Here is a 25,753-nt window from a genome sequence, read left to right on the forward strand (position 1 = left end):
TCTTAAGTAGTTATTTATTGTAATTTATAGTATTATTATTTTTTCGTAATCTTTAAATATATAACATACTAAAAAAGGTAAGATAAATGAATTAAAATGAATAAAGTATTGAATATAAATAAAAAAAATTGAAGTAAAAAAGATAAATCAGTCAATTGAACTAACTTTTAAGTTCCTTAAGATTCTTATAATACATACCATACTAAAAAAACACAAAACAAATAAATTGAAATGAAAAAATACTAAGTAAAGAGAGGAAACTATAGGAGAAAAGCAAATCAATCAATTGACCTGACCCTATATATATAAAATATATAAAGTAAAAAGTAAAGTAATATTATTAGTAATACTAGGAAAACATTGGCATGTGACCATAGTCCCAATGGTTCACATGCAAAGTTTAGTTCTTTTGTTTGCTAGCTTTCACCAGTATTACTCACTCATTTCATTCTATATATAACAAACATCACTCTTTGTACCAACATCTTTGCCCTATCTATCACCTTTCCACACTGCCAAAAAAAAAAAGAAGGTATGTGTGTGGGGTGGGGTTTGGGGGAGAGTTGTGGTCTTTCTCCTCTAACATATCAATTTTTTTCTTTTCATTGACATACTTTTTTCATATTTCATCTCAAAAAAACTTTCGCTATGTGTGAAATTCTGAAAAGAAAGTCGTATCAATCTTTTGTATACAATCTATTAATAAGGGACATAATGTTTATACTAGTAGTGTATTATATGTTAAATCATGAATATAATTTCACTTTTTGTAGTTGATTCTTGTTCTTATTGTTAATTTGTTTATAAGTGAATATGTGCATATGCTACCTGGAATATTTCATATACGTGACGTGGTTATAAATTATACATGTAAGAGTCTTTTACGCTGTCAATGTATATAACTTAAATTAATTTTTGCTTTTGCCATATTATACTAGCAAAACATGGCATGGCCACATTAGACCCCTCTTTATTCACGTGACAAGTTTTAGGTTTTTGTTTTCTTTCTCCACCACTCAATACAAGTCATTTTTTCTATATAACATCATCAATCTTTGCACCAAATTCTTTACCCTATCCTAATTTCCTCCCAACAACCACAAAAAATATACAAATGGAGTCTTCAAATACCAAAACAACAACTCTTTTTTTCATCTCCATGTTACTCATTTCTTCATCATTAACTCCTATTCTTGGTTGTGGCCATTGCAAAAAACACAAGAAAAAGCCCATTATAATTAGTCCACCACCACCAATAGAGGTACCAACTACTTCTTGTCCAATTGATACTATTAAGCTTGGGGCTTGTGTGGATCTTCTTGGTGGGCTTGTTCATATTGGGCTTGGTAATCCTGTTGTTAATGAATGTTGTCCAATTATTGAAGGGCTTGTGGAAATTGAAGCTGCTGTTTGTCTTTGTACAACTCTTAAGCTTAAGCTTTTGAATCTTAACCTTTATGTCCCATTGGCACTTCAATTGCTTCTTACTTGTGGAAAGACTCCACCTCCTGGTTACACTTGCTCTTTGTAGATTTTTTTGAGTTAAGTATGCAATTTCTTGTACTACTTTTGAGGTAGAAATAGCGTTTACTAGTCACTTTTTGGTCTTTTTTTTTTTTTGGGGGTGGGTGGGTGTAAGAGTAGTCAATGTTATAAAGCTATGTAGATTTTGAGTTAAGGATGCAATTTCTTGTACCACTTTTAAGGTAGACATAGTGTTATTTGGCAACTTTTAGATAATGTCTTTTGAAAAATAGTCATTATCGTAAAGCTTTTAAGTTGTAGACTTTGAGTTAAGTATGCAATTTCTTGTACTACTTTTGAGATAGAAATAGCGATTACTAGCCACTTTTCGGTCTTGTACTTTTGGAAGAATAGTCAATGTTATAAAGCTATGAGTAGATTTTGAGTTAAGGATGCAATTTCTTGTACCACTTTTAAGGTAGACATAGTATTATTTGGCAACTTTTCGGTAATGTCTTTGAAAAGTAGTCATTATCGTAAAGCTTTTAATTTGTTGACTTTGAGTTAAGTATGCAATTTCTTGTACTACTTTTGAGGTAGAAATAGTGTTTACTAAGCCACTTTTCGATCTTATATTTTTTTAAGAATAGTCAATGTTATAAAGCTATGTGTAGATTGAGTTAAGGATGCAATTTCTTGTACCACTTTTAAGATAGACATAGTATTATATGGCAACTTTTCGGTAATGTCTTTGAAAAGTAGTCATTATCGTAAAACTTTTAATTTGTTGACTTTGAGTTAAGTATGCAATTTCTTGTACTACTTTTGAGGTAGAAATAGTGTTTACTAAGCCACTTTTCGATCTTGCATTTTTTTTAAGAATAGTCAATGTTATAAAGCTATGTGTAGATTTTGAGTTAAGGATGCAATTTCTTGTACCACTTTTAAAGTAGATATAGTGTTATTCGGTAACTCTTCTGAGAAAAATAATTATTATCGTAAAGCTTTTAATTTGTAGACTTTTGAGTTAAGTATGCAACTTCTTATAATGTTTATTGAACACTTTTCGATCTTATCTTTGAAGAATAGTCCTTGACATAAAGTTCTTTATAGATTTTTGAGTTAAGTATGCAATTTCCTGTAACTTTTTTATGATGAAAAATTAGAAATAACGTTTTGTTTTCACTTTTCAATCTTGTCTTTGAAAAATAGCCACGATTAGAAGCAATTTTGTAGAATTTTGAGTTCAGTTTGCAAAAAATTGTACTCCATTTAAGGTTGAAATAACATTTTCATAACCATTTTGCAATCTTATCTTTGAAAAATAGTCATTATAATAAAATTTTGAATTCTTCTAATAAAACTTCTTAATAATGTTCTAAAGTTTAATTAGGAATTTGAAACTATACTGACTATTTTTTTATTACATAGACTGAAAAGTGATTATTTATGAATTCTAGCCATTTTTTAGTATATAGGTTTTTTTTTTTAATTCTGCAATTTGATTGGGTACAAAGTTTAACATAAAAAAGACTAATTTTATTTTTTCTTGATAATGTTAGTAATAGTCTATCTGTTCAATAGTAATTTTCACTATTAACTTGACACACTCTTAAAGAAATAATAAATAATAGGAATATATTACTAATGAGTGATGCTAAATGCCCATAAAATTTGGCCAGAAATTTTAAAAATTACAATATTTTTTTATTTTCAAATAAACTAATATTTTTTCATTTTTAGTTAAAATGTATTAAAGTTAGAAGGATAAAAATGTTTAAAAAGATAAAATAACATAGATAAGATACCATTCTGTTCTAATCAAATTTTCTGGCCAAATTCTTTTTTTATTACTATATTGTCTTTTGACTTTATTAAATTTAAATGCTTTAAAAAATGTGTTAGATAATAAATAATATTTAATATCATAAATAAAATAAATATAAAAGATAAATTATCTCTTTATTTAAATTGGACAAGTATTATTCAATATTTTTAATATAATAAAAATTATTATGACATATATAAGGACTAACTAATAAAGTATGAGATGGAAGGAATAATAATTTTCATTTTTTTGAAAAGTGCTTAAGCTAATAGTGTTATTTTTTGTCTTTTGTAGAACTATAAATAGTTTATGGGAATTAGTTATAGTGCTGGACAAAGAGTTTTAAAAATATTTTAATTTTGGCTGAAATTATTATTATGAAATTAAGTTTTATAAAGAATTTTTTATTTCTTTTGTTGCACTATATAATATTGTATTTTAAGGATATATATGTGTCTGAGTAGACATGTTATCATTTATAATGATATAATATTTATGATGTTCACGTAGATGTATATACACGTTTAAATATACTACTAAATAGTGTATGGAGTAAATGTTCTTTTCAAAGTTTGATATTATTGCAGCAATACCAATTAAAATTTGAATATATCCCAAATATTTTCCGTATTATTTTCTATATATATTTTTTAAGTATTTATCGAAAATTAGTTTTCTATCCAATAAAAATAGAAATAAGATTTATATATATCTCAAATCTTATTATTATTAGTGGTGGAACTTTTAAATAAAATTATTATTGTACGGATGAATACAATTTTCAAATTGTGTTTTTCAATTCTATCATTTTGATTGATTATTCTTAATTTTAAAAATATTATTATTAGAAAATAAGCTAGCTCAAAATGAAAGAATGTTTTTTTTAATGAAAATAAATTTAGAATATGTCATTTCAAGTCTATTGGCGACCCTACCCACCCAACCCTCCAATCCCCCACTCTTCGTTCGATTTTATTTATTGGGAAAAGAATCTGATATTTCTCAACTTTGTTATTTAGAGCTGATATATATTTTTTTTAATGAAAATAAATTTAGAATAACGTCATTTTAAGTCTATTGGCGACCCTACCCACCCAACCCTCGAATCCCCCACTCTTCGTTCGATTTTATTTATTGGGAAAAGAGTCTGATATTTCTCAACTTTGCTATTTAGAGCCGATATATTCCTCGTTATGAAAGTGATTCATATATTCCGTTATCGTAATACAAACGACTCACATATAACCCTACCGTTACAAAATGAGCTCACATATACTCTTGATTTAACGACAATTAAAAAATTAGTTCGAAATTTATATTTTTAATTTTTTCAAAAATTATTTAGGGGTATATATGATTCTTCTATCAAAGCTCAATGTATATTTAAATTATTTTCATACATAAATTATTTTTTGACTTCTTTTATTATAATTATTTGAGTTTCTTATTTTTTTCTTTTATTCCTTTGTTTTTTTTAAAAAAAAATTAAACTAATTTTTTTGTCTATATTGTAATTTGATTTTTGTATTTGAAGAAAAAAGTTTTGTCATCTACAATAAGTTTTACAAGAATATTAGTGAAACAGAAATAAATTTGATTATCAAAATAATAATTCTAAATTAGTCATTGCAACAAAAAAAGTCAAAATAATATGTTTGACGAGGTTTAAATTTACTCATATGGGATTAAATTTTTTAGAAAAAATAATTAAAAATTAGATTAAATTTTTTTTTGTCATTTCTGTTAAAAGAAAATGATATATGTGAGTCATTTGTTTATAAGTAGGAGTATATCTGAGTCACTTTCATAACAAGGGGTGCATCCAATCTAAATGACAAAGTTGAGGGGTATATCAGACCTCTTTTCTCTTATTTATTTGTAATTATTTATTCGTAAGTTAATATAAATAATTTTAAAATAATATTAGTTTATTTATGTACTAAATATTAAAAAATATACTGATTTTCCTTTAGAAAATATTTTCTCTTTCGTAGCAACACACAACCATAGTGGACGGTTAGAACATTATTGCATTCTCTAACCTTTAATCATAAGTTTCAATTTTGATTTTTGAATACAATTTTTAAATTAAAAATTATCTTTTTTTTTAAAGTGGACGGTTAGAACATTATTGCATTCTCTAACCTTTAATCATAAGTTTCAATTTTGATTTTTGAATACAATTTTTAAATTAAAAATTATCTTTTTTTTTTTTAAAAAAAGATAGGCTTTAAACAATATAAATTTAAGTTAATCGAAATCATAATTAAAATATTGGAAATCAAAAATAGGAAAAATGATATTGGTAATAAGAAGAGCATCTGCGATACAAATATAACAGCCCAAGTGTCCTTTTGGATTGATTTATCTTAGGTGTTTTTAAACTAAAATAACTTTTGAGCAATTTTAAAGTGTTTGAGTAAAGTTAAAAAATGTTTATATTATAAACACTTATTTTAAAGTCAAAATAACAAAAATAAATCAAAATTCATAAGTTAGAAATCTCAACTTATGACTTACTTTACTTATTACAAGTCATAAGCCAAAAGTCAATCCAAACCGACCCTAAATCTAAAACAAGAAACATTTTTATTGATAGATTCTAGAGAGATACTATTTCAAATCGATTTGACATTACTCTATTAGCTAAATGCCCAACAAAATTGTACTCCATATGTTTTAATTTTTATGTTAGTATTTATTTTTCTTTTTAATAAACTCTAATAATAACATATTTTTATATTAAGTAATAATTTAATTGTAGAATATTTATTTCATTATTAATGAAATAATTTAAAGTTATATAACTATTTATTTTGAATCACAAATTTTAATAATTTTTTTCTTAAAAAAGAAATTATATGCTAAGATAAATTACGTCATATAAAATATAAAATAAGAATGGAAAGAGTAATAAGTAATGTCGTTGTGGGTTGGGTCCATACGGGAAGTTTGAGGCGCCGTCCACTTGACCATACACAATACATGTTTAAAACATTATTATCAATTTTCAATAACAATGCTCCAAACATTTGTTTTGAAAACGTGTTTGATTACATGAGATAAAATTAAAATTTGAAATTATTTATTATATTTTTGGTTCTATAAAAAATGATTTGAAATTATTTATTATGTATTCTATATGATAAATCGGGTTTGATACTTGAATAAAGAATGTACAACATAATGTATGTCTTTAGTTGAGAATAATATATAATCCAGTTTGTTATAACAATATTTAAACATTGATATATTAAAAAGAACAATTGATTTTTTTTGTATCAGTTAAATGAAATATTTGAGAACAACTAAACTATGTAATTTTGTATCATATACGTAATATGTTACTGAAAATTAGATTTTTATGTATTAAAAATAAATTATATATAGTGATACATTCAAAAATGATAACAAAAATCTATATTGATATTCTATCAGTAATGTATCATGAATTCAAATTAATAATTAAATCGAAAATTGAACATAAAAAATACAAAAACAGATCAGAACTCATCACCTTAGGTAGATTAGGACGGAAAATAGAAGATGACATGTTTCTACCCCTTTTTAGGAGATTTTTCAACCTTCGCTTTTGAAGAAAAAGGCACATTCTTCCTCTCCTTCTCAATACTCACGTTGGCAATTACAGGGGATCAATGCAATTTCATCGATCTATTCTCAACTCAACTTGCGTCTTCATGGTCATAAATATGATCGAAGTTAGATTTCATCATCTGGATAATACCTATACTGGAAAAGGGAGCATTATCATAATGAATCAGAATTTTGAATCAAGAAAAAAACCTATCAACTATGAACAAAAGTAATGAAATTGAAATAATACACAGAAGGAATGAAAAATCGTTTGACTGGAGAGAGAAATATCTTGAAAATCAAATTGAAAATTAAAAATATAACGTAATTTGAAGAGTGAAAAGTGAATGAGATAGACGTGAGTTAGGAGATGTAAAGTTATGTATCAAAGATATGGATTTCAAAGAGTAAAAAAAGAGATTAATGAAATATTTAAAAAAAAGTAGGGAAAATGAAAAATAAGGTAAGTTAGGTTGTGCATTAAAATAATTTTTTCTAAAATCAATTGTTATATAAAACAACTTTTTTAATCATACTACCTAACAATAATATTATACAATAAAATTTAAATATCGATCACAACAAACATTAAATTTAAACTAACAATACAATATTAATACGAATCAAAAAAATTAAAATAAAATTTAAAGTATAGTTGAGAGTCATGTTCAACATCTCTTTCACATGAAGAATGTGTATTTTTTCAAATTCCCAAGTTCCACGAAAACGACCTCCACAGTCCACCATTCATCGCCGTCCATTTTTATCTTTCACCATTAAAACACACCTTTTTCTCTGTATCTCATCATCTTCTAAACTCACTATTCTTCTCTCTTCTCAGTTCTACAGATCCTCTTTCGAACAACAATGGCGTCTTCAGCTCAAGATGGAAACAATCCCCTTTTCTCTCCTTACAAGATGGGGAAGTTCAATCTATCCCACAGGTCAGTTTTCACTTCACAGTTGAATCGAAGATTTTAGTTATATTTGGATCTCAAAATTTGCTCTATACTTTTTTTTTATGGGTTTTTCTTAACAAAAATCCAAAAGGGTATTTACATATCTGCAACTTTCCATTATAAGATCCTAACTTTTTTTTTACTGATTTTGCTAGTTTTTTTGTTTCCAGAATAGAAAAAAGTTATATCTATTGGATCATATAATAGCGATGATTCCATTAGAACTCAAAAATGGAAGTGGATTTTTATTGTGACGATTTTACCCTTGAGATGGGATCATATTTACAGTCACCTTCACCTCCGATCTTAAGTTTGTGAATGGAGGAACAAAATATTTACGGTTGTTTGACACGTGGCAGGGTAGTATTGGCTCCGATGACAAGGTGCAGAGCACTGAATAATATTCCACAGGCGGCGCTAGGGGAGTATTACGAGCAGAGAGCGTCGGCCGGTGGATTTCTGATCACTGAAGGCACTATGATTTCTCCGACTTCAGCTGGGTATGTGTTTGAAAATTTGATTACATTTTAGGGGCTTTTTCGGTAAGACAGTAGTCAATTATTGATGCTTGTGGGTCCCACATTATACCATTAAAAAAAGTATAGTTTCTTTACATGTGTATAATAGTATAGTCAAATATTAATTAATTAATTAATGGAACTTTGGGTCCCTATTGTGTGGCATTTTTTCACTCCCATGTGTATCATAATCATTAAATATTGAAGTTTCTTTTAAATTTATTTATATAATAATTAAATTTATATATATATTATATAAATAAATTTAAAATAATATCATTCCGAATGTAAGATATATTTCCCAATATACATCTTTTAACACTTAAAAAACACATTATATGCATTTTCACTTTAATTTGTTACTCTCTCCGTTCCATATTATGTGGCAACATTTGATCAAGCACTAGTATAGAGTTTAAGAAATAATGACGATTTTGAAATTTTTACCAAATTGCCCTTAAAAAAAGTAACTCACTTTTCTCTCTCCTCATAAATGTATTAGAAAATTAAGTGGGATCAATAAGGGTAAAAGAGAAATTATACTTGTAAATATTTACCATATAAGAAAATGTAATATTCTTTTTGGACAATCAAAAAGAAATGGTGCCACATAAAATGGGACGGAGGGAGTAATTTTTAAGATTAATTGCTTAGTTCGATGTAAACACCGCATGCAAATATGTATTTACCTCTAAAAGAATCATTATCAAATTAGCTTCTTGAGAATTTCTTTCTGAAATATCATATTGTGGTGGGGTTTTTTGCAGGTTTCCTCATGTGCCAGGGATTTTCACAAAGGAGCAAGTGAGGGAATGGAAGAAAATAGTTGATGTAGTGCATGCAAAGGGTGCTATCATATTTTGTCAGCTGTGGCATGTTGGTCGTGCATCTCATGAAGGTAAAAGTTGTTACATTTACACTAAGTTAGGATCATGAATAATGTTCAATATTGTGTAGATGCATTGTAACTAATTCGATATTTGTATTGGTGGGAGATAGAAGGTACTCAGTGAAATAATCAAGGTATGTGCACGCTAATTTAGACATCATTTATTTAAAGAAAAATATTGGCTAGGTGTATGTTCAGGAACTAGAAGGTACTCAGTGAAATAGTCGAAGTGTGAAGTTAGTTTGGACACCACCATTATAATGAAAAATGTTGTCTAGATGTGTTGGTGGGAGGTAGAAGAATACTCAATGAAACAGTCAAGGTATGCGGTAGCTAGTCTAGACACTATTGTTATAAAGAAAAATGTTGTCTAGATGCATTGGTGGGAGGTAGAAAGTACTTGATGAAATAATCGAGATGTGTGCAAGCTAGTCCAATCAACACTATTCTAAAGAGAATAGGTGAATGCACTGGTGGAAGGTAAAAGGTATCTGGTAAAATATACAAGTTGTGTGTGCAAGTTTAGTCCAAACATCATCTTATGAAGATTTCTTTTTCCATATGCATTGCTTTTTCACTCATTTTATTCTCTTTATTTATCAAAGGCAAACTTTTATAACTGTTCCCTCATTATGAAAATGCAATACTGCATGTTCATTCCTCCCTTCATCTCCATTTCTCTTTGACAGTTCATATAAAGAAGTCAATAGTTTCAAACTCTGTTGCTCGGACTCTTCAAAATGTTGTTGTACTTGCACCATGCATGTTGGATCCTCCAAAAACCCGCATTAGTCAACATTTTTAAGAGTTCGAGCAACATAGGTTTTAAATTAGTTATCTTACTAAGCTCATGCTTATCACTTCATTAGTGTATCAACCTGCTGGAGCTGCACCAATATCATCCACTGAGAAGCCTATATCAAATAGGTGGAGAATTCTAATGCCTGATGGAACTCATGAGATTTATCCAAAACCAAGAGCAATTGGAACCTATGAGATCTCACAAGTTGTTGAAGATTATCGCAGGTCGGCCTTGAATGCTATTGAAGCAGGTTAGCTCATTCTTTATGTAAATCATGTACTAATGGGCATCTCTGTTTGAAATCCTATGACATCTTTTTTATTGTGTAAGTATTCAAGTTCATACTGTTGCGTTATTTCTGCTCACAAAAAGGTTAACCAGAACGGAACCTTCATTTCATCCTGTAAAGTGTCGTTCAGCAGACCGTATTAGAATAGTACTGAATAGGCCGATGTATTATTAATGTTGACATTACTTGGGCTAGGATTTTTTTTTATTTGGTGTATTGAGGACAGTTTTGTCTTTAACCATGCTTATCCATGTACTGATAATTACCCTCTTATTGCTAATACCATGGTTTGCCATGTAATACTGAATAGAAGCTTAGAAAAAGTCATCAGCAGGTCTTCGTGGTAAAGTAGAGTTTTTGTTCTGGTTGATTTATTGCTAATTCGTTTTCACTCTTTTTGGTTCATTGTGCTGTGTTAGTCTTAACACCAGAAAAATTCATATATATACAGGTTTCGATGGTATTGAAATCCATGGAGCTCACGGTTACTTGATTGATCAATTCTTGAAAGATGGGATCAATGACCGGACAGATGAGTATGGTGGATCACTAGCCAACCGGTGCAAATTCATCACACAGGTGGTTCAAGCAGTAGTCTCAGCAATAGGAGCTGATCGCGTAGGCGTTAGAGTTTCACCAGCAATAGATCATCTTGATGCCATGGACTCTAATCCACTCAGCCTTGGCTTAGCAGTTGTTGAAAGACTAAACAAAATCCAACTCCATTCCGGTTCCAAGCTTGCCTATCTTCATGTAACACAGCCACGATACGTAGCATATGGGCAAACTGAAGCAGGCAGACTTGGCAGTGAAGAGGAAGAGGCTCGTTTAATGAGGACTTTGAGGAACGCGTATCAGGGGACATTCATTTGCAGTGGTGGATACACTAGGGAACTAGGAATTGAGGCTGTGGCACAAGGTGATGCTGATCTCGTGTCATATGGTCGTCTTTTCATCTCTAATCCTGATTTGGTTATGAGAATCAAGCTAAATGCACCTCTAAATAAGTATAACAGGAAGACATTCTATACTCAAGATCCAGTTGTGGGATACACAGATTACCCTTTCCTTCAAGGAAATGGAAGCAATGGACCGTTATCGCGTCTGTGAGAAGAACAGTTGTATTTTGTAACAACTTGTGAAACCTGATTTTGTTGGGCAATTTATTTACTTGGTAAAGTATGTAAGGGATGTTGCTTTTTTAGAGCCTAGTACCAGCCAAGCCTCCTCGACTTGCTAACAAGAGTCGGTTATGGAATAGTCTTTTAAGGATTTGCTGGTGAATTTCAGGAAGAAATTTGTACTATTAAAAAACATCAGGTTTTATCATTCATGAGAAAGCTCTAAAATTATCTTCTCTTCTTAAGCATTGGAATACTCTTCTTATCTTCTCCTTTAGTTCTTTGGTCCACTAGGTGGATAGTTTATCTGCGACGGATGTCTCCTAACGACTTATATATTCCCTTTTTTTGCCTTGAAAGAACTTTAGCTTTCTCACACTATATCCCATATTTATGCTCTAAGTGATACTCAAATTCTTCTAAGATATCACAACTAGCTCGATCGATTTGCTTTGAAAATTCAAATATAATAAAAAGAAGGAAAAAATTAGGGCAAACACCTAGCTCCAAAAAGGTACTACAAAGTTCCAAACCTTCGTTTCACTGATGTTTTTTGAATTAATTTTATGCAAATTATTACTTTCAAATTAAAAGTATGTAACAGTGAAAGAATGTGGTGTATTGAATAAAGTTACTTTTTCTTTTATTAGTAATCTCGAATTTCAAAACTTGAATAGAGAAAAATAGAGAACGCTATCCTCGAATATCCAATCCGTCCCGTATACTCCATAACTAAGAAATTCAAAACATGCTAGAAGAAAAGATACTTAACTACAAACATAATAAACTTTTATTAAAAGAAAACAACTTTATTAAACTTAAAAGAACATAATCAAAACAACAAAACTACTAATACATTAAAAGTAACACCAATAAATTATAAAACTAATAACATCTAATCAAAAAGACTAAAATTAAAATCTTCTTCATCAGACTCTTCCACTTTCTCAACTTTCTTTTCTTCTCTTTTCTCTTCAACAACATCAAGAACACTATTATTATTATTATTATTATTATTATTTGTATCTCCAAAAGACATAGAAGTAGTAGAAGCCAATTTTTCTTTACCAGCAGCAATTAATTCATTAATATCTCTGCCTTCAACTTTTGATAATAATAGTTCAATTTTCACATCATCAATTTCAGCACCAACTGAATTCAATATTTTCTTCAAATCATTAGCTGATGGATTAGAGTTTCCACCTAATTGAGCCATCAAATAAGCTGCAATCACCTTCATGATGTCTTAGTTAAAATTTCAAGATTTTTGAAAATTGAGAATTTTTTGTTTTTGTTTTTGTTGTTGCAACTATGACAAATATTTGTGTTTCTAAAGGGTATATATAGGGAATATGGTGAGTGGATGTCTAATTTGAGTTTAAAAAGGTAGACGTAAATTATGACCATATTTTAGTTGGATTTATGAAATATTAATTCTACTATAATAGGATTAGGAAAAAAAAAAAAAAGGAAAATCTGAAATCCAATGCGTACAAGGAAATAACTATGATTCCAATTACTATTAGAACTAGGAGAGAAACATTGACTCAAGTAAAAATTACAATCTAACAGAACTTTCACATATAGCCACTAAAAAATAGCCTGATTATTCTCAATACCTATAGTTTGACAATTATAATTCGTAGCTATATATTATAGGGAGGAGAGAGGAGAGAGAGGGCAAAAAGTGGGAGAGAGGTGAATTATATTTGTTTATCGGTTAGATAATTGTATATTATACATACGTAGTTGTATATATGGCAAGATAGATTGGGAGAGGGCAGAGAGTGGGAGAGAGGTGAATGCATTTGTATATATGAGAAGCGAGATTGGAAGAGAAAGGAGAGAGACACGCGAGATTGAGAGAGGGAGGAAAGAGGCGAGCGAGAGAGGACAGAGAGTGGGAGAAAAGTGAATTGTATATGTAAATCAATTAGATAGTTGTATATTATTCATATGTATTTGTATATTCTGGTGAATTATACATATACAAATTTGGCTAATTATACAAATTCGAAGTCAATCCACGTAATTAACGTATAATTTTAGTCGTGAGTGATAATTATAGCAAAACTAAAGTTATGATGAGTAATTAAGTAGTATAAATTTATTTAACCGCGTAATTTTTCCTACAATTAATCAGTGATATTAGAAAATAGTATTTTTCTTGGAGTTTCTTCTACTCAGATTTTTGTTACTATCTACTGTCCTTGTACTCCGTTAATCGCACTATGTTGCTGCAGTTAATCTGTTCCGTTTTTCTTAGTATCTCTTTTGATATATTTCTCCTTGAGTCGGAATCCATTGAAAATAGTCTCTCCACGTTCTCAGATAGGGAGTAATGTTTACTCGACTCCATTGAGAATGTTGTAAATTTTCCTCGAGTCAAGGATTTATCTACCTTTTCACGCTAAGGATAAAATCCGCGTATATACTACCCTTTCGAGACTTCACGGGACTACACTGAGACTGTTGATGGTGAAAAAGATACACAGTTGAAACTTCAAAAAAATTCAGATAGCACAAATACAGCAATGTCTGCTCCCTAGTCCAAACCCTTCAACGATCGCCCTCGTCGTCCTTGGGTTTTAACTTGGGAAAACTATACAATATAGCAAACATGTAATATAATATTTATGAAACAAATCTATAGTTTAAATATATTTACCTTTTCTAATGTATAGCAACTTGAATAAATTAAGACAGATATTATGCAGCTGTAATGATGAAAAAAAAAGCCCATAAGTTGGGATTTAAAATGACTTTATGAAAGAAATTCTAAGTTCATGGTTTCATCTTTCATAGGAGTTCATAGAACCTCTATATATCTCTAAAAGGGGAACTAGATTGGGTCTCCTCTCTGTATGAAAAATACACCTCGAATCTTTTAAAGATGGGCATGTATCTGCAACAACCAAACTAATCTCAGCCACAAAACACCCCCCCACCCCACCCCACCCCATCACTTCCTGAAAACCTAAACCAGCAAATCATAGACATTTGAAAGACGAAAAAAACGAAAAAACTTGTTCCTGAATTGAGCTATATATATGGTACATATACTCTATCAAGGGATTCCTGAACTACCTGCCTGCTAACTCATTACTGAAAGGTGGGCTGGATATGAATCATCACGATGAACCACTTAACGTCGGACTGCTTCGTAGGAACCTAATACGACTACACTGTTTCAACTTTGTGAGAGCTTCTTGTGTCTTCCCACACAGAAGATCCAAGTATACTGCAGTAAGAATAGCTTCAGGACGTTGAGGTTTTGTCGATAGTGCTTGCATAACATAAGTTTGGGCCTGTTCAATGTCTCCTTGCATAGCAGCCATGGCAGCTAAGTTTGTGAAGAGAATTCCGCGGGCCTCTTCTGGCTTAACAAACACAAATGCTTGAGATTCCTCAGAAGGAAAGGAATTTACAGCAGCTGATCCAACATTAGTATCTTCAGATTCCAATGTTTTCTCCTGTCTCCACATTTCAGAATCCTCTTCACTAAATGGCATATCAACATCCTTGCCACTGGAGATATAGGTTGACAAATGCTCTGCAGCTTCCTTTGCCCGGTTCAGCAAGCATAGAGCTTCAGCAGCATACACATTACCAAGAAAGATGTATATCCTAGAACATTCTTGGACTTTCAAGAGAGATCGTGCAATTGTAAGAGCCTTCAATGGATTTCCCAATTCCAGCTCTACAAAAGCCAAATCAGCCAATGCAGCTTGCTCAATCATCAGATTCTCTTTTCTACATGTGGCTTCATACTCGCCGAGAGAATTCAAGAAGGAGGCATTCTGACTGCTTGTACCCTTTTGCTCTTTCACCTCCCCATTTGCATTAACCTGACCAGATGCTGGCACGTTCAGTGACTTAGGTTCAGTTGATCCATGCTTGGATGGTACTACTTCTCTTGTTTCACTTTCTTCCACACCAGAAACATGAGACTGTGTGGACTTGTTACCTTTTGATTCAGAACTGTTCAATAAATGCAAAGCATTCAGAAGACACTGACGAGCAAGTTGTACCGATAACTTCAGTTGTCTATCCTTAGTAGCCAAATCTTCCTTACCTGAAAAACTTTCTTGTCCATTTCTTGATAATCCATTTTCCATAACAAGTTGCCTCCATTTTCCTTGTCCAACAACATGTACTTTAACTTCAGACCTGTCAGAAGCAGCAACACCACTGGACTTGAGCAGTCCCTGCTCAAGTGCCATTAGACAACATTCTGCAACTCGTAACCATAAAAGAGGCCTACTGTGGAAAACCTGACTAGCCTTATAGAAACAGCTTGCAGCCAGCAATGGTTTCCCACAAGCCAGGTACTGCATACCACAGTTATAGGTTATGAGAAGAGACTTGTCCTGAGAGATGGTTGAGAGCTTTAAAGGTCGCTCTTTCCGGAGAGATGAACTATTACTCAGAGCCTTGGCAAAAAATACAGAAGAAGTGTGATGCTTGCCAAGTCGATAATATATGCAACCCAGGTTGTTGTAGTATAAGCTAGAAATTCCCGTTTCTGCCCGATTACTTGATGCCATCAAGAGCTTGATTGCTTTTCGGTGATTCCCACGAGTATATTCAAGCTGGGACTTCAAATAGAGAGCCATAGAATGATCTTTGCCCCGTGCTGTGTTCATAGCCATCTTAACTTCACGCTTAGCTGCCTTAAGATTCCTGGTGAGGAGAAGAAATTGGACCTTGCAAAGGTGCAGTTTAATCCTCATATCAGCAGTTGAGATAAATTCGTCAGCTTGGTTCCTTGTTGGATCATTTGAAGATTTCAAGCCAGACTGTCGTGGTAGGTTCTGCCCACCAATCTCCATGGATGATATTAAATGCAGATCTTCAAGTCCCTCTTCTGATAATGTCCTAGACAAAGAGCCTTCAGAGGTTATCCCAGCAGCAGGTGAATCTGGAGTAGATGCATCAGGAATAGTTGAATTGCTGGGAAATGAAGCCGATTTCAAAACGGCTGAAGCTGTTGGCAGCGCAGAGTTTCCGCTGTCAACTTGATTCAATAAACTACTGCTACAAAAGACCTTCTCCACGTAGCTGATCACATCCTGGGAGCAAGAATCGTAATTAAACTGTTTGCAACAAAGATTTTTTTTAAAAAAAAGCTCGCTACATAAAAAGGAACAGAAGCAATATACTAGACCTAGAAAACAAAACATGAGACTCCAACACAGATCCCACCATATTAGGAAAAGTAAGGCAAAATTTCAACAATGGAAACAAAAACCAAAAACAACTACCCTTCATGAAATTAGCAATCTCAATTATCTATAGAAATAATAAAACGACAAATGGAGCATTAACCACAATAATCAACCTTTTAAATAGAACAATAATGACAGAACTCTTCAGGATTTTCTTCTGTGCTGGCATAGAAAGGCTCTGAACAAGAAGTTAAAGAAGAGTTTGTATCCATTTCCTGTTTGCATTTGGTGGTGCATATGGAAAGAAAGAAAGAAACAGAACGTGTTTTGAAGATGAACAGAACTCTGTACTGAACGTAAAATCTGATTGTTTTAAGCTATCTTTTTGCTGCAGATTAGATTGGGCAAATGAAGGATTAAACACTGTTACAGTTTATAGAATCTTTTGTCCAGGCAATCAGATTTTTTCTGTTATTCTCTCTCCAGTAATTTTTTGGATGTAACAATAGCACCTTCTTACTGCTGACATCATTACTAACAACAATGACTAACTAGTCTCAACCATTAAAGGCAGCACACTAGCTCATTTCAAAAACTACTGCAACAGCTGCAAGAAGGTACATGACAAAACTACTGATATTAAACCATCCATCACAAACATCAAAGCCTGCAATATTTCATAGAAATGTGCTAAACCAAAACTTCAAGTTCACCACCTTGCAATATTTTACATAAGTGTGTTAAACATAACTCTCAGTTCACCACGTTGCAATTTCCCTAGCATCACTCACTCGGAACAATATCAGAAAGATGTTATCAAAAGGAAGAAAACAGGTACAGCAATTACAAATGGTAACCCAGTAGAAATGATACTAGGTCAATTGATTCCATATATTGTAGGTTAGAGACAGAGGCCTCAACGCCATTGTCATTCCAAAAAGAAACAGAGTAGAGCAAGTGTAAATGGCAGTCTCTCACAAGGATATCAGATCTTGTTTTTTAAATTGTTACTGGGAATCTCAAAGTAACATCAGCTGCTTCGGTGAGTGAACTCACTCAATACAAACTTTGGGAAGCAGTTCATAAACTTTAGGTGTCACATCTTTAATATCATAGGAAATCACAACATCAATGTTTCTAACATTGACCAAAATGAGAAAGACTAGGAGTGTGACATCAGAAACTTTTGATTGTTGCATTAATGCTTTAATAAAAGACTGTGAGTCTAATTGACTATCGTATCAAATGTACTACTCTTATTAATGGTGTTCACAAATTAATCATTTCACTCACAATCATGTGAATTGAATTTAGAAGAGGTATTTAAGAGATTTGACATTACTACTTCTCATTATTCAAATGGTTATTTTATAGATTTTTACCTTTTGGTATATTCCGTGTATACGGGCAGTTTGGCCCATGTTTATGAATGAGAATAAATTTACGTGATCAACTTTTTCTAATTCAAATAAATTTTCTTGTCATCCAAATATGTTACTTTTAGATCCATATTATCTCATATGACACAACCGAAAAAATAAAAGATAAACCCAAACCTAGTTTCTTTTGGTTTGGATTGATACCATTTTTTTCAAAACCGAATGCACACCACTAGCTCCACTAAAGTAATCAATCACTGATAAGAATTACAAATAGACTAATGACTTTAACATCATCACATTTTGACCTAATTTAAGACCCCCATAATCATCGATATCTCCTTTAATAAAAAACTAGTAGTTTCCATCATAAATTGTTGTAAAGATCATTTCAAATGCAGTAAGTAAATCATGATATTGATAAGACAGCATAAAAAATCAAAAGATAAAAAATTATGAGAACAAACAGTTGCATGTATGACTTACAGCTGATCTTGCTGCATTTCGAGCAAGTAAAGCAACATCCAGCAGTAAGAGGCAAATGCGCTTGGCTATTTCCTGTGGGCAAATTCATTTGTCAATAAGTAGATTTGAATTTTTAATATTTCAGAATCTACGGTAATTGTTTACCTCGTCTATTGGTTCAATGTTCTGAAACAATCCTTCCAAAATTGAAAATGCTTTTGCATGTTCATGCAAATGAAACCAGCAAACTGCCTGTATAATTCAAATGCATATGTTAGCACAAATAAAGGTCCATCAAAAATAATAGGCCATAATTCTTTTAACAAAACCAGCCAAGCCAGTATCAACTGAACATACTAGATTGTATGTGGTCACTGACGGATCAAACTCATCAGCATAAACAAGTTCGGAACTATGTTGAGCGGATAGATGTCGTGGTGCACTGTTATTTCCACTAATTCCTGTCACAGCCTTGGCACCAACATTGCTAGCAGGATCTGCCTGGTCCCCAGCAGCACAAGCAAGCTCTTCGCTTCTTTTCTATACATTGGAAGCAACAATAATGCATCACAACAAGGAGATAAGAACACCGAAGCACAGGTATAATACTACAATAAGAATATCTTTCTATTATTGATAAGCTGAAGGTTAATACTACAATAAGAATTATAACAACCAAAAAAGTCAGAAAGGGAAGAAAAATAGAAGGAAGAACTAAGAAAGAACAACTTCTAAGCTACTCTATACAACACATCCAGAAACAGATTAACTAAGTCAAAGGCTCCCCTTACCTGCTAGATAACTATCAAGTAAACAGAAAATTCACATAAAAGGGGAGCAGAGGTGCCACCACAAGCATCAAGACCAATATATGAAACTCACTCTGGCAAAAGAAACAAGAAAATAAAATGCAGAAATCGAAGTTCACTAAAGGGACGCATAAAGGAACACCCAAGACTTAAGCAGAACAACATCCATAAGCAAATAATAATTTCATTTTTCTAGCTTGTATAGAAATCAATATTCTAATCACTCAACGAGGAAAAACAATTGAGGCATTAAAATCCCTTCTGCTGCTAGTCGTAAGTGCACTAAATATAAAATGATCATGCGCACCTGTTGATGCTACCAAATTTAAGAACTGACAGAATATGTTTAACGAAAAAGTTTAAATTATTTCAAGAAGCTATATCAACAAAGAGAAAATTAACTAAATTAGTTAAATTAAGTTACATTTACTTATACAACATTGAAGCATCATGAATGAAAGAACACCAAGACCAATCTATCTGATCGTTCCTCAAAATTAGTCCAGAACTCTGATTCTATGTGATCACTATTTGATTAGAAATGGAAATTAAGAAGTTAAAACAGGTCCAAATATGTAAAGCATCATGAATGAAAGAACACCAAGACCAATCTATCTGATCGTTCCTCAAAAATTAGTCCAGAAATCTGATTCTATGTGATCACTATTTGATTATAAATGGAAATTAAGAAGTTAAAACAGGTCCAAATATGTAACTTGTAATAGTGGAAGTACTTACATTCTTAATTTCTGTTATCTTTGATTTATAACTACTACTACTGGAGTTGTATGCTCATCAAAAAGAGAAATTAAGCATGTAGCTCCTCAATTACGTCAAATCCTTAAAAAAAAACTTCTAGAGAAAAACATCCCTTCTGAAGGAAAATGAAAAGCAAAGGTTAGTTTATCCCTTTTTTTTTAATGACCATGGTGTCCCGGCCAACTTTTGCGCACCTCAACTAATTCCATGAAAACCTGCCACCTCCTACCAACAACAGCACCTAACTCTGTCCACTAAGGCTAGGACAGATAGGAAAAATCACCCAGTGTTTTTTTCGTCTCACGCTGAGTTTTGAACCAGAAACCTCAGAGTTCTCAACCACTCCATTGACCACTAGGCCACACCCTGAGGTTTTTACTAAAGGCGTGGTTTACGTTTGGCATACCAAATAGATTGTACAACACTACAACTTCTTCAGTCATAGAGATACAGATCAAAGCAAGATATAAAGGTTAGATGATTCTTATATCTTGTTTTGATTTGTATCTCTATGACCTAAGAAGTTGTAAAATCTATTTGGTATGCCAAACTTAAACCATGCCTTCAGTTAAAAAGAGTAGTAATTTGTTCTATAGGAATAGGGAAGGCTTCCAACAGATCCTGCAGGAAATCGTTTTTCAGTGCAGTTTTCATCCAGCCATGTACAAGAATGAGTGACAAGAGGTGGACTTGTAGTCCCAATGTACAATTCAACTCGGTGAGAACCTTTATGTACATATTTTCTTCCAAGAACGTTCTGACACACAAATACCCCATACCCCACCACAAACCAATTTGCAGTGTCTTACTTTGATGCAATTCAAAAGGTTCCACAATCAATATTTTACGAATAAGGGTGTTTACCACTTTACTTGTATCAAGGATGGCTCGTTACCTTTAAGCTTATTCACTCATTGGGATGCATTAATGCTAACTAGAATTATTTTTTAAAATATCCTTTTAGACTTTATGACTGTCCTAAACTGTTAAAAGTATATGCATATACAAAAAGAGTGAAACAACTTGCTTTGTAAAAACCGAGGCATGCATATTTCTTTCCCCAGGTGAACTTCTGCAGAACAAACAAGGCCCCTCCTCCTGCTGAGGTCATACATAATGAACAGGCTTGCACTCGCAACAGAAAACTTAGCAGCAATAGAGCTCTAAGATCAAATCTGCCTCTTGGAGCTATCCTTCGGGGTGGCCCAGTGGTCTGGGCTTGAGACTTCCATGTGAAGTCTCAAGTTTGCCCGGGGCTTGCCTAGTTTGCTGGTCCGCGAGCTATTGCATAGCTGCGAGGGATTTACCCTGTGTACACCCGAAGGGTAGCAGCCGCGAGTTTCCCTTGTAATAAAAAAAAAATCTGCTTCTTGGAGCTTATAGCAAATATAGAATCATTTAATCATTCATAATAGGATAAAACAAGCATTAGCACAACCACGGCATTGATGAACAACAAGATTGCTATACCTCAATATCTCAATGTTACATCTCTACGTACCTTAGCATTATTAAGTTCATCAATCAGCTTCTTAGGATTGGAGCAACCATCTTGAAAGTTCACAGCAATCGCAATGTTATGTAGAACCTAGCAGATGAGGAGCAAAGAACAAAAATAAAGCAATTAGAAGTGGAAGTGAAAATGACATAATGTCATCATGAAACCAAAGCAACAAGAAATTTAACAAATTCAACAGCTTGATGACTTGATTAACATGATTATGGTGCATTTAACAAAAATATCAACTATTCCTAAATCCCCAATGACTTGGGGTCAGTATGATAAACAATCTATATTCATTATGCTTTACTCAAAAACAATTTGCTAATTCCAATGCCAGCACATGCTTTGTTTTTATGTCTTGGTTAATGATTCCTCATGCAAGTGTTAAAAAAAACAAATAAGTCCCAACTAGTTGATATCGCATACGTAGATCATCGATTCGACTGTTTTTGTTCTAAGCTGATAGCGCATTGGGGAAATCTCTACCTACACAAGATAGGGGTAAGGCACCACCCTCCCCAAACGGCACTTGTGAGATTACACTGGGTATGTTGTTATTATTGTTGTTGTAGCTGATATCGCATGATATCTCATTTTTTGAGTCAAAATAACTTCTCACTGTGGTTTTAGGCCTAACCAGTCCCTTTTTAGCACTTTCAATCATATAATGCCATACCTCTGAACTGACGCATTTGAAGGTTTATGTAGGAAATCGTCAAAATACACTTACTAATGGACTCATGAGTTCCAAATGATTATCAAATACTTGACCCTCTCAAAGTGACATTAAACTAAACCTCCAAATTTGAACATAACACTGGTGCATATCAGGTAATTGATAAATACAAGATGTCTTTCTCCATAGACCGAGCGCAGATATCTAATTATCTATATTGAATTTATTGTTTTGCTCCTAAAACTAAAATCAGCAGTGGCATACTAAATTTAAACCCTAACTGTGTTAAAACCTTAAACTAAAGACACCTTAAATATCTCTGCTGCAGAAGGCCTTGTTCTTCCAACAACCCAAACCAGTAATTCATATTCCGATGCAAGTACTACCTATTGTATAAAATGAGTTCAAAGATCTAAAAACGCTTACATCCACAATCCCAGTTAAGATATTCCAATACCAACTACAATGAACAACAGATGCCTCAGTTTCAATGAACTTATTTAACTACCCACCAATCAAAAAATCCTCAACTACCAACCAAGTATTTCACAGAAACAATCATCACCCACCAGAGAGGATCATAAGACATATTTTCATTCAGCTCTATGTCAACTTAAGAGACGGAAATGGGAAAAATCCACGCACCGCCTATTTATGAGGCAAAACTCTGGACCTTTGGTTATGACGTCATAAGGTTAATTAGGATAAATAAAAACAAATATAAAAAGATGTATACTACAACAAGAATAATTACAATTCAAAACGATTCTGAACTAAAAAACTGCATTTTCCAACGAACATCACGTGCAAATTGACCTCACAGCCATTAATTCAAAACAATTTTAAACTAGAAAACTGCATTTCCCATCACAAATCACGTGCAAATTGAGCTCAAAGCCATCAATTCAATTGTCCATCGACTTTGAACAGGAGAACTGTATTTACCATCGAAAATCACGTGCAAATTGAGCTCAAACCCACAATTTTCCATCGAAAATCACGAGCAAATGAGCTCAAAGCCAACAATTTAATTGACGACAAGAAAAGCGCAAACTCCAAATAACCAGAAATCATTAACTCACTCTGTCCCATTTAGAATGGCACATTTGAAATTTCACAAATCAAACTTCTAACTACTATAAATCACAAAAATTAACCAAATCAGCTCAAAACCACCAATTCAGTTGACGACAAGAGAAGCACAAACTACAAATAACCATAAATCAACTACTCACTCTGTCCCATTTAGTGTGGAACATTTGAAAATGCAAGAATCAAACTTTTAAACTACTATAAATCACAAAAATAAACACATTCAAATATCTAACAGTCCTATAAAAAAAATCAATCAAAGAAAAACTTGGTTAGCTCTCAAAATTCCAAATGTACCCTATAAATTGAAACCAAGGGAGTATATATATACTACAACAAGTTGAAAATGTATAAAGATACCACAAAACAAAAACCCAAAAAAAAAAAAAGACAGATTTAGTCACCTTTGGATCGCCTTCTTTTTTCTGCAACAGTTGATACAAAACTCTAACACAATCAGCGTAATTCCCCGACTGAAAAAACAAAGCTGCCTCCTTTGCAAGTCCTGAGTTGACAGACATCGCGCCGTCATCCTCCACCGCGGTCGGCGTCATCGAAGACGGAACATCCTTGTTATTCGCTACTGCATTTGACGCTGATGAATCCATTTCCAATCACACAGATCCACAAAATCAACCAAGAAAGCAAAAAATCGAACTGAACCGATTCAAGAACCCTCAGTTATCCGGCGCCGCAAATTCAAATCTGAATTCCGATATCCAAAACCCTAGAGTCACGAAGATGAACAACAGAGTTACATATATATATATATATATATGTATCGATCGATAGCGATTTTTAGAGAGAGAAACAAAGGGCGATTTTTCCAAAATGGGGAAGAATTCGGATAGAGAGAGAAAATCTAGAGAGAGAGAGCACAGGGGTACTACGTTTTAACACTTCATCACTTCTATAATATACTCTACTAATTTTTGACTTAAAAGATCAAACATAAGTAATTAAAGAGATGATTTGTGTTTTTTTTTTTGTTTTTTTTAAATAGTTTTTTCGATTTCGAGTTTCAATGAATTCAATAGGTTTGAGTAATAAAATAAATAGGACGGTAATATATATATCTGAATAAATGAATAGAGTTGTTATTTTTGTTGAATTTGTTGATAAATTGATCAAATCAGCAATTAAGTTCGTGAATTAATATCGCATTCAGAATTTCAAAAATAGAGAAGGTTAAATGATGTTTAATGGAATGGTCGTGTTTCCTATTGTGTTGCTATTTATTACGCTCATACTCTTTTTCGTATTTTTTTAGTTTATCTTTTACTTTCAATCTTAATCTTAATTGTTGTTAAGTGTTTTAGAGAGATAGTTTGTGTTTGTTTAGCTTTAATCGGAATTTGAATTTTTAAATTTTAATGTATTCAATAGCTTTATAAGATGAGTATTGTGTTGCAGTGAATAGACGCGTCAGAAATGTGTTTCTGGGTAAATGAACGGATCTATTTGATTGGACTATTTCGATCAAATCAATAATTAAGTTCATGTAGAAGTACGACGTTCGAGATTTTAAGAACAGAGAAGCTCAGATATTTAATGAAATAGACATATTCCTCACTGCTCTGCTATTTATTATAGTCATATTTTATTTCGTATTTGGTAGTTAACCTTTCATTTTTAATCTTAATCGTTGTAGTGAATAGATAGATCGAAAATATATTTATGTTACTGTGTTTTAATCATCCTAGTGTTATAAAGCATTAGAGAGCTAAAAATAGTGTTGTTTTATCATTTTTGAGTTTCGAGCTTTAATATATTAATAGCTTTATGAGATGAGTTTTCGATTACGATGAATTATGTTTTCTGCAGAAATAAACATATTGTTCCTTATTTAACTTGCCAACAAATCGATGACTTCTTATAATGGGAAAAGAGTTAAAAATACTCCTCGATTTTATTTTAATGGTTAAATATATCCTCGCCGTTGAAATGAAGTTATTCTTACCTCTGCTATCTACAAACTTGTCACAAAATCCTTAATCAACAAAAATAACCCGATTTACTTGAATTAATCAATTTAAACCCGACCTACTTATCATTTAACCCACCTATATTCATTTTCATTTTTAATCTAATTTATTCACCACCACCATATTTCCTATTATTCATCTTCATCTCATCTCATCAAATCCCCCTTGAAGCTTCTCACCATCTTTTCTGTCTTTTCCGCAACTCCCGTCCCAAGCATAATCATTGTCGTTATAGGCAATACCCCACTCTTCCTTAGAACCTCCCCCAAATCGGATACTTCCAGTAACGTTAGACGCAAAATCTCACTAGGTGATACTCTCCCTGATAAAGCCGACTTTGATTTGTGAATTGATGTAGTGAAATTTGTATTGATTAACGGTTTAGTGAAGCTGTAGAAATGGTTTTCGAAATTTTTTGCATCTTGGACTGGGAAATTTGTGAATGCACATAA

At 32.3% G+C, this 25,753-nt stretch overlaps 4 protein-coding genes across 4 annotated transcripts; 2 read left to right on the top strand and 2 right to left on the bottom strand.

The window, feature by feature from the left end:
- Positions 1 to 1,052: 1,052 nt before the first annotated feature.
- Positions 1,053 to 1,922, top strand: LOC107024312 (36.4 kDa proline-rich protein-like). Its single transcript, XM_015225273.2, has one exon. The coding sequence runs from the start codon at positions 1,115 to 1,117 to the stop codon at positions 1,529 to 1,531; it is 417 nt and encodes a 138-aa protein (XP_015080759.1). The 5' UTR covers positions 1,053 to 1,114; the 3' UTR covers positions 1,532 to 1,922.
- Positions 1,923 to 7,553: 5,631 nt separating this feature from the next.
- LOC107026457 (12-oxophytodienoate reductase 3) lies at positions 7,554 to 11,712 on the top strand. The gene is made up of 5 exons (XM_015227429.2): positions 7,554 to 7,830; positions 8,205 to 8,345; positions 9,131 to 9,261; positions 10,122 to 10,304; positions 10,795 to 11,712. Exons 1-5 carry the CDS (start codon positions 7,754 to 7,756, stop codon positions 11,451 to 11,453), a joined length of 1,191 nt encoding a protein of 396 aa, XP_015082915.1. The 5' UTR covers positions 7,554 to 7,753; the 3' UTR covers positions 11,454 to 11,712.
- A 647-nt stretch (positions 11,713 to 12,359) lies between these two features.
- Positions 12,360 to 12,926, bottom strand: LOC107024732 (60S acidic ribosomal protein P2B-like). Its single transcript, XM_027918179.1, has one exon. The coding sequence runs from the start codon at positions 12,702 to 12,704 to the stop codon at positions 12,360 to 12,362; it is 345 nt and encodes a 114-aa protein (XP_027773980.1). The 5' UTR covers positions 12,705 to 12,926.
- Positions 12,927 to 14,187: 1,261 nt separating this feature from the next.
- Positions 14,188 to 24,212, bottom strand: LOC107026303 (CCR4-NOT transcription complex subunit 10-B). The gene is made up of 6 exons (XM_015227210.2): positions 23,721 to 24,212; positions 21,546 to 21,632; positions 18,834 to 19,016; positions 18,642 to 18,728; positions 18,498 to 18,569; positions 14,188 to 16,536 (listed from the first exon to the last, which is right to left on the bottom strand). The coding sequence occupies exons 1-6, from the start codon at positions 23,922 to 23,924 to the stop codon at positions 14,596 to 14,598; spliced, it is 2,574 nt and encodes an 857-aa protein (XP_015082696.1). The 5' UTR covers positions 23,925 to 24,212; the 3' UTR covers positions 14,188 to 14,595.
- Positions 24,213 to 25,753: the final 1,541 nt, after the last annotated feature.

The sequence above is a fragment of the Solanum pennellii genome, chromosome 7 (assembly GCF_001406875.1).
Source record: "Solanum pennellii chromosome 7, SPENNV200".
NCBI classification, from domain to species: Eukaryota; Viridiplantae; Streptophyta; class Magnoliopsida; order Solanales; family Solanaceae; genus Solanum; species Solanum pennellii.